Here is a 10072-nt window from a genome sequence, read left to right as displayed (position 1 = left end):
AAATTATTTTAAAAAATTTCAATTTAACTCTTAAAAATTTTATTTGATTTTTAATTTTTTTAAAAAATTTAGATTAAAAAAATTAAATTTCTTCATTTTATAATTAATAAAAATAATTAAATTAAATTTTTATAAAATTTTATAAATATTTTGTTAATAAAAATACTTTAAAATTAATTATGAATAAAATTATAATAAAATATAAAAATTATTTTTAAATAATTAAAATAAAAAGACTTAAATTGTGATTGTACATAAATATATATTTTTTTAATTTAACTTTTATTGAAATAAATATTTATTTTTTTTAATAATTAGATGTTATTATTTGGGAAAAAAATTATCTGGGTTGAGTTGGATGGTATGGATAGGGATAATGGCCTATAGCAGACATTTCTACAACGTTATTCTTCTCATCTCTCTTTCTCAGATTCTTTCTTTGTTAGTGTGTCCATGAATCCGCTCTTGTTGGCTTCTTTTTCTAGTACCACTACTGCTGCTGCTGCTGTTACTAAAACTGCTACAACTGCTATTGACCTTATAATTCTCCATTTGTTGCCACCTGGGTTTCATAAACTAGATTTGTGAGAAGTTGGTGATATATATATATATATATATATATATATATATATATATACACATTGGAGGGATCAACCTTTTAGCACATTTACATGGTCATGGGTTCTTGATTTTGTTGTTGTTGCTGTTTAATTTTGGGAATTTATGGACTTATAGACTAGATTTTTCCTGTCAGAGATTTCTGATTTAATAACTGAATTTCGAATCTTTGTTAGTCCATTTCGTGTTCTGGGTTTTGGTTGGTGGTGGTGGTGGTGGTGGTGGTGGTGGTGGCTAACAGGATAAAAACAGACTTCTGTTGGAATTAGAAACTCAGAATCTATGGATTCTTTGATTCTTTCTTGTGGGTGTGTATGAATTTCTTATCTTCATTTTTGGGTTGTTTCTTGCGCTCAATCTGAATTTGTAGCTCTGTTGGTGGATAAGATAGCATCTTCTCTTATACCCACTTCTCCTTTTCGATTCCACTTGTTTATAGTGAATTTGAGTCTGGTGGACTTTGTTCCTCCTTATTTCTTGTGCCTCTTTTGTTTTTGCTGGACAGTTTGTGTAGATTTGATAGCTGGTCTCTCTCTCTCTCTCTCTCTCTCTCTCTTTCCCCAACACCACCCCCCCCTCCCCCCCTCTTTATGTTTTCTAACTGGAATTAGCAGTAACACTCACTTCAGCTTGGTACTGTTTCTTGGTAGCTTGCGTTGGCTACTGTTTTGGATGAGTTTGCTCCATGTATTTGGGTTTGGTTTAAAGGTGGGGCATCTACTTTGGATGCTATGTTGCTGGATTGTATCAGTAATTTCTTTGAACTGGTTCGTTAATGGTGAAATTGTGGAGAGCAAGACTGGTTTGCTTGGTGATGGTGGCAAGATGTGGCTCAGGGTCTGGGAGAAGATCTCAGGAAATAGTTGCAAGATGCACCATCACTACTACCAGTATATTGGGTCGAAGAGAGTTAGAAAAACATGGTGGAGAAGGCTCTTGGTGGCATGGGTAATTGGCTGGATCATGGTCTCTTTATGGATCTTATGGTACATGAGCTCGCAAGCCACTGAGAAGAGGAAAGAGACCCTTGCAAGCATGTGTGATGAGAGGGCCAGGATGCTACAGGATCAGTTTAATGTGAGCATGAACCATGTACAGGCCATGTCCATTTTGATTTCAACCTTTCACCATGGCATGAACCCTTCTGCTATTGATCAGGTCACTAGATCTCCTTTCATATCTTAGCTGGATACTAAGTCTGCTTGGAAATGATAATTCTAAGTATGCAGGCCTTAATTGTCTGACTATTTTGTTGTTTCTGCACTAGAGTGTGAATTTGTGTCTGTACTGTAATTTGCAAACTAGACTTGATCCATTAGCTTACTTGGTTAGATTAAGATAATTAATCATGCACCGGCCTGCAATTCTATAATTTCAGTGGATAATTCATTTTCTTCAAGGTTTTTCTTGAACAGGAAATTAATTCACAATCTTAAATTTGCTGAATTTGCTTGTGGTTTCGATTTTGGAATATTAAAGCTTAATCCAGAAGCAGATCTGGTTGGTTTTTTTTTTTGGTCTATGATCACTGTTATCCAGTCAAAAACACAAACTAACTTTCAGAATTTATAGAGGACTTTTGCAAGGTACACAGAAATAACTGCTTTTGAGAGGCCCCTCACAAGTGGTGTGGCATATGCTGTAAGGGTGCACCACTCTGAAAGGGAACAATTTGAGAAACAACAAGGCTGGACGATTAAGAGGATGGATACCCTTGAGCAAAATCCAGTTCATAAAGATGACTATACCCCAGAGTTACTGGAGCCATCCCCAATTCAAGAAGAATATGCCCCTGTCATCTTTGCACAGGATACCATTTCACATGTGGTTTCTCTTGATATGCTGTCTGGAAAAGTATGCTCCTTATTTTTTGTTCTGGATATTTCTTGTGGTTCAATAACTAAGCTGCACTTGTAGATTTGACTGAAATTTATACTATCAGTCATTACATGGGCATGTAATTTAAATCCAAAATTGAAGTGATAATTTCACATTCACTTTTTTCATGAGAGCTTCATATTTTAGACTGAAGCACTAAACAGATTTTGTTTACTGCTTCATATGTTGGAATGCTCTTTTTCTTTAATTTTGAAAGTTGTATTATTTTACTGGGAGAGTGAAGTAGTTGGTGTTGATGCTTATTTTTGGGTTTCTGCTTATATCTATGCCTGCAGGAAGACCGTGAAAATGTGTTACGTGCTAGAGAATCAGGAACAGGGGTTCTAACTGCTCCTTTTAGGTTACTCAAAACTAAACGCCTTGGAGTTATATTGACATTTGCTGTCTACAAGAGAGATATCCCCTCAAATGCGACTCCAAATGAGAGGATTCAAGCGACTGACGGGTATGATTTTTGCCATCAGTTGTAAATTTCATAGGAAACATTTCATATGTCTTTGAATACAGGCTATAGAACTAGCGTGGAAATAGGTGCTCCGTGCTCCTTCCTGCCTTACAAATGCAGACTCTGAAACTAGAAGGAATGTCAATACTTGAAAATCCTGTAAATAGTCTCAGTGGGAAGAAAAATTAATATTGATAGAGGGCCATGATAACAAGTAAAATGATTTTTTTCTTGTTGTGGTGTCAAGATGTACTGGAAAAATAGAGTTATTACTTGTTAGAATGATGAGCATTAAGGAGGAGCTCTTATAGTGTTCTTGCTACTGCTAAACAGGTATCTTGGAGGAGTCTTTGATATCGAATTGCTTGTGGAAAAGCTACTGCAACAACTTGCAAGTGAACAAACTATCATAGTGGATGTGTATGACACTACTAATCAATCTCACCCCATCAGCATGTATGGCTCAAATGTATCAGATGATGGGTTGCAACATGTTAGCTCTCTTAATTTTGGAGATCCCCATAGAAAGCATGAGATGCATTGCAGGTAATAAACAAGCATCTCTCTTTCATTCTATGTTCTGAGTTCAAATTGTGCGTGATTTATACCTTTCTCATTTACTGCTAATGACCATACCTCAACAAGATACAATGAAAGTCAAGTTATTCATATGTCTAGTCCAAATCTACATGCAGCAGTGTGATGTTGCTGTTAAATTACCATATCAAAGATGCAGAAAAATCTTCTATCTGGGATGCACTAAATACAAAGTTTAAACTTGTATATTAGTTGAAATTGGGGCATAAATTAGGTTTTTACTTGATGCAGATTCAAACAAAAGCCACCATGGCAATGGTTAGCAATAACAACTTCATTTGGGGTTCTTGTGATTGCATTGCTTATTGGACATATTTTCCACGCGACTGTAAATCGAATTGCCAAAGTTGAAGATGATTATCATGAAATGATGGAGCTTAAAAAACGAGCTGAGGCAGCTGATATTGCAAAATCTCAGGTATTTGATGCTTTTAATTTACTTGGTCGGATTTTTGCAGGTAGCATGAAAGCCTAATCCAATTTTCAACTTGCTACAGTTTCTTGCTACAGTTTCTCATGAGATCAGAACCCCAATGAATGGAGTTCTAGGTGAGTTGTAAAATTGTTCTTTACTTTTCAAAATCATATGCACTGTTTGGCATACGCCAAGAATAATCGAGCTGTGATAATGTATATCTGTTAATTTTTTTTCAGGAATGTTACATATGCTTATGGACACAGATCTAGATGTAACTCAACGAGATTATGTCAGAACTGCACAAGCCAGTGGAAAAGCTCTTGTCTCATTAATCAATGAGGTTTTAGATCAAGCAAAAATTGAATCTGGTAAGCTTGAGCTTGAGGATGTGCAGTTCAATCTACGGGCAATATTGGATGATGTATTATCACTCTTTTCTGACAAGTCTCAAGGGAAAGGAGTAGAGGTAATGCATTATTTAACTGATGAAAATGATCAGATATAAATTTTGCTTATTGAAACCATTTTATGAGAGGCTTTACATATGCAGTATCTAATAATTTCTCCTCTTAGCATTATGTTGTTTCTTTTCCTCTCATCACCTCCTCCTTCTCCTCCAGTTTATTTTCCCCTCTTTACCTTGATTTCACTATCTAATATCTAAATTTTAATATTGGCATGATCAAATTGGTGGGAAGAGCAGTTGGCAGTTTACATCTCTAATAGTGTTCCTGAAATGCTAATTGGTGATCCAGGGAGGTTCCGGCAAATCATCATCAATCTCATGGGAAATTCAATAAAAGTAAGTGTCTAACTAATTCTGGATTGAGCCTTCATGATGAACTTATTTCAAATATTAAAATCATTTGGTGCTGCAAAACTTGCATTACGTCTTCCTCCACTGTAGAGATTTAGGATAAAGCATTATCTGTCATCCTAGCATATATTCAGTCTTTATTTTTGCCATTTGAATACCGCACTTGAGTGAAACTTCAACTTTCAATTCTTAGCTTGGCTTTTGTTCTGCGTATTTTTTCATGGTCCTCCAATTGGATTTGTTATTTTTTTGGTTAGTGATTCCATGGACTAGGCTGCTGGCTGCCTAGTCCATTAGCTTGCTGGCTGTACTTGGGGTGTTGGGCCATTTTGTGACCAAATTTTTTTTTTCCTGAAATAAAAGAAAAAAAAATTATATTGACTAGGCTGTTGGAGGAAGAGTGCAGAAGAACAAGGTCCCTGTTAAAAAGCTCATAGAATGTCTAATGTATTCCTCCTGCATATTTCAATATATGTTGATCTATTTGCTTTTTGTAAAAGTAGAGAAGTTAAGTTTTTTTTTTTCGTTCTTTTTTTTTACCAGTTCACACATCAAGGGCACATCTTTGTGACCGTCCATCTTGTGGAGGAGGTGATTGACTCCATAGATACAGGGACAGAACCATCATCAAGGAACACCTTGAGTGGTTTGCCCATTGCAGATAGACGCCGCAGCTGGGCTGGATTTAGGGCTTTCAGTCAGGAGGGATCTAGTCGTACTCTTTTGCCATCCCCTCCTGACCTTATCAATCTAATCGTTTCTGTTGAGGATACAGGAGAAGGGATCCCTCTTGATTCCCAATCTCGCATTTTTACTCCTTTCATGCAGGTTGGTCCATCCACTTCTCGAAAGTATGGAGGCACTGGGATTGGCCTAAGTATAAGCAAGTGTTTGGTTGGCCTCATGAATGGGGAAATTGGGTTTGTAAGCATACCCAAGATTGGGACCACCTTTACATTTACTGCTGTTTTTGCCAATGGCTGCTCCAATTTAAATGAGTACAAGAGTCACAAAATCGGCAACCAGTCTAACACTATCTTTTCTGAATTTCAAGGCATGACAGCGTTAGTTGTGGATCCAAGGCCTGTTAGGGCCAAGGTTTCAAGATATCATATTCAGCGGCTTGGAATTCATGTTGAAGTGGTTTATGATTTAAATCAAGCTTTATGTAGCATAAGCAATGAGAATGCAGTTGTCAACATGGTCCTTATTGAACAGGAAGTTTGGGATAGGGATTCAAGTGTTTCAGCTCTATTTGTCAGTACTATAATGAAAATTGATCACGATGTTTCTCCAAAACTATTCCTTCTGGCTAATTCTATCAGTTCTTCCAAAACAAATACTGCAACTTCTGGTGTTTATACCCTAAGTGCCATCATGAAGCCCCTTAGGGCAAGTATGCTGGCTGCATCGTTACAACGAGCAATGGGTGTTGGGAACAAGGGGAATCCATGCAATGGGGAACTCTCCAACCTTCTTCTTGGGAGAAAAATTCTTATTGTAGATGACAATGGTGTGAACCTCAAAGTAGCTGCTGGTGCTTTGAAAAAGTATGGAGCTGATGTGGTCTGTGCAGAGAGTGGGGAAAAGGCAATCAAATTGCTTACTCCACCCCACCAGTTTGATGCCTGTTTCATGGATATCCAGATGCCAGAAATGGATGGGTATGTGCAACATCATTCCTTTCTAAGTTTTTCTGGTCAGTTCTGTCTTGGGTATAATTTTTGTGACCCATATAAACTATAATTTACTTCCTCTCCTGCTAAAAATGTTTTCTGTAGCTGCCGTGTTTTTGTTTGTGTTCTAGATATATGTCATTGTCATGTTCATAGTCTTCGATATATAGGCATTGTTGTACATTTTGTATCACAGTTATCACACAAAGGAAAGCAGTGGTTTGTTGGATGTGTTACGGTAGGTCAGTAGAGTATACTGCTTTACTGTAAAAAAAAAAAAAAATGAAGTAGAAAAGTAAATTAATTATAATGCTTTGCAGCTGGATGCTTACCTACGTTGATTTTGTTTAGTTTACTTGTCAATCAATTTGGTACTATTTCTGAACCTATATAATGTCCTTCCCTTCAGGTTTGAAGCTACACAGAAAATACGGGATAAAGAACACAATTTCAACAATTCTATTCAAAATGGAGATGCTTCAGTTGGAACCTATGAAAATGTTCCAAATTGGCATGTTCCCATCTTAGCAATGACTGCAGATGTAATCCAAGCTACACATGAGGAATGCCGAAAGTGTGGAATGGATGGATATGTTTCTAAGCCATTTGAAGCTGAACAACTGTATAGGGAGGTTTCACGATTTTTCCAGTCAACTTCCAATGTGATTTTATAGAGGGGGACTTCTATTGAAATGCTCATGACATGAACACAAACACCTGTTCTCTGGGACGTGTTGGGATACATGCATTGGTTAAGATTTTCTCCCAAGAGTAAGTATTCCACCAACCTAAACCAGTATTTACGGAGAGTTTTCTTGTAAAAATTCCCAAATACAATTTATGGTATAAATCAAATCGTTTTTAATCATTTTATTATATACTCCAGCGTTGCATTGTTGATTTACCTGCTCATTGATTACTTGGTTTCTTTGACATTTTCTCCAGGAAAACAATTGTTTTGTTAAAGAGTGTATATAGAAGCCATGATTGATTGGGCTTGAGTTTCATTGATTGTTTTGTGGACCACAAGGTGAAGCTGGTTCAATTTTCCTTGTAAAGTTGATCTCATTTGCAAGCTGTTGGTTAGGGTTGTGCAGAGGCAAAGCTTTTAGGATAGGACGTCGAATTTGATAATCGATGCCAATTTCACATAGATGGAGAAATCCAGACAATTGAGTGTATCATAGATATCCTCTTGTTCTTGTTGCAATAAATTCATGATGATAAATCGTAGCATAGGTGGTGGATTCAGGTGAAAGGATGAAAGACAGGCTACTTAGCGGAGGAGGAGAGAACACATCATGTATATTATCTCATTAATAAGATGTTGATGTAATCATACTCTCTTATTTCTTCTTCATTTTGTTTCTAACAATACAAAGAGTTTGTTGTACCAAGAATTGATGTAACTTATATGGTGACAGTGTATCAAATCTCAGTAATCTCATGATTCTTCTCTGGTAAGAACATAATACTACTGTGATTTCTGAGACCATATATGCATACCCTTTGCATTGGGTACAGGTAATCAACCACCATATTGTGTTTTCTTTCAACTGAAAGCTATTAATCAAAGTGCATGAAGCTGAAACTGTTTTTCTGAAAAAGAAGTTTGAAATTAATGTTAATCTTATCTATGAGAGTTTTTATAATAAAAATATATAAAGTCTATCTTAACCCGTATGATATGAAATGTGATCCTTCTCTCAAAGTATTAATCGGTGCATTGTGTTTTTCTATTGTAATTACATGAAATTCACAAGTTCACTGATGTCCACCAATCTAAATTTGAAGGATTTCAATTTCATCCTTGACTGGGTCTGCATATGAGTGTAAATATGAGGTTTATAAGAATTGCGCCTGTATTTTCTTTAAATTCACCTGGAATTGCAAGAACCATCGAAATAAATGCCGAAACCTGGGCATAAACATGCGCTATCAAAATTTTCCTGCGTTGAATCCACAAACGAAGTCGATATGTCCGAGTGGTTAAGGAGACAGACTTGAAATCTGTTGGGCTTCGCCCGCGCAGGTTCGAACCCTGCTGTCGACGAATTATTTCGCACCCGTTTACCATTTTTATGAAAATAAAATTTTCAATTCAATTAAGCATTTTCCTATAGAAAAACTTTCAAGCAAAGTTGGCCATAAACTCACTTCTTTGAAAAACTTTCCATGGGGCTAAGGGATTATGTAGATTTCATGAATTTAATTTGCAATCAAAGCATTTTTATCATTTATAAAAATTAAAAAAAAAACAAATACAAGAAAGCTTTAAATGCAATCACTAGGCAACGGATAATAAATAATAAGAAAATAACTTTTTTTTAAAATTTTTATATTATATTTCAAATAATATTTAAAACTATATATTTAAAAGATAAATTTAAAAATTTTCTAAATTTTGATTGTGCTATTTATTTATTTTTATTAATTTAAATTAATCAATAAATTAAAAGATGATTAACAGAAAAATTAATGTTTTAATAAAGATAAAATAATTTATCTTGGGAGGTTGAGATATTTTTATTATTATTATATAGTAATTAGTTGAAAAAAAAAAACAAATAATAGAAGTGTATGATTAAATTAAAATTTAAAAATATTTTTATTTATTTTTAAAGTATATAAATTTAAATATTAATTATGATGTAATATAAAAATAAAAAATAATTTATTTTAAATAATAAATAAATAAAATAGCGGAAGAGAGGTTTTTTAGTAAATTATTATTTAATTTTTATGTTTTAACAAAATTAATAATTTTTTTCTTGTATTTTGAAAAATATACTATTTAATTCATATATTTTATTTCTGTTAAACTATTTAATTTTTTTTGTGAATTTTTTCATTAGATATTATTGACAAACTATTATTTAGTCTCCTTATTTTAATGAAATAATTAATTAATCTTTATATTTTAAAAAAATATATTAATTAATTATTATTATTTGACTCTATTAATTATATAATTTTATAATTATTTTTTATATCTAAAATACTCTAATTCTCTCTTTTTATTTATTTCTTCTCATTCTTTACTTTTCTCTATTTACATTTCTTATATTCTACACCCACACTCTTATCTTCCTCATTTTTATTTTATTTTTATCTATTAATAAAATTGAAACAAACTGTCCACAAAAAAATAATTTCTTTAAAAATTAAAAAAATATAAATTCACATTTAGTTTTTATATATTAAAATTTTTATTTTTATTAAAAATTATATTTTTTAAAATATATAGATCAAAATTAATTTTATTAAAATAAAGAGGTTAAATAATAGTTTTTTTAAAATTTATAGATTAATTAATTAATTTTTTTAAAATAGAAAAATTAAATAATAATATAAATAATATGAATAATAAAAAATATGGTGAAAAAATTAAATATTTAAATAAAAATAAAATAAAAATTAAATAATATGTTTTTTTTTAAATGCGAAAGTTATATAATTAATTTTATGAAAATATAAGAATTAAATAATAATTTTTTAAAAAGAAAAGAAAAAACTTAAACCTAACGTAATCCAAACCGTTGCGATATTTTTCAACATTGAATCCCAACCCTTGGATCATATGAAATAAGAACCCCTCCCCC

At 33.2% G+C, this 10072-nt stretch overlaps 1 protein-coding gene and 1 non-coding gene across 2 annotated transcripts; both read left to right on the top strand.

The window, feature by feature from the left end:
• The first annotated feature begins 320 nt into the window (after positions 1-320).
• Positions 321-7917, top strand: LOC110638141 (histidine kinase 3). Its single transcript, XM_058149587.1, has 11 exons — positions 321-1776; positions 2191-2472; positions 2793-2962; positions 3296-3508; positions 3791-3977; positions 4057-4108; positions 4214-4443; positions 4681-4779; positions 5338-6458; positions 6880-7241; positions 7416-7917. Exons 1-10 carry the CDS (start codon positions 1291-1293, stop codon positions 7142-7144), a joined length of 3105 nt encoding a protein of 1034 aa, XP_058005570.1. The 5' UTR covers positions 321-1290; the 3' UTR covers positions 7145-7241; positions 7416-7917.
• A 524-nt stretch (positions 7918-8441) lies between these two features.
• On the top strand, positions 8442-8523 carry TRNAS-UGA (transfer RNA serine (anticodon UGA)). The gene has a single exon. It is a non-coding gene; the product is annotated as a tRNA-Ser (tRNA).
• The last annotated feature ends 1549 nt before the right edge of the window (positions 8524-10072 follow it).

The sequence above is a fragment of the Hevea brasiliensis genome, chromosome 7 (assembly GCF_030052815.1).
Source record: "Hevea brasiliensis isolate MT/VB/25A 57/8 chromosome 7, ASM3005281v1, whole genome shotgun sequence".
Taxonomy (NCBI): domain Eukaryota; kingdom Viridiplantae; phylum Streptophyta; class Magnoliopsida; order Malpighiales; family Euphorbiaceae; genus Hevea; species Hevea brasiliensis.
The sequence above is the reverse complement of the archived record's forward strand: the minus strand, read 5'-3'. Positions and strand labels throughout refer to the sequence as shown.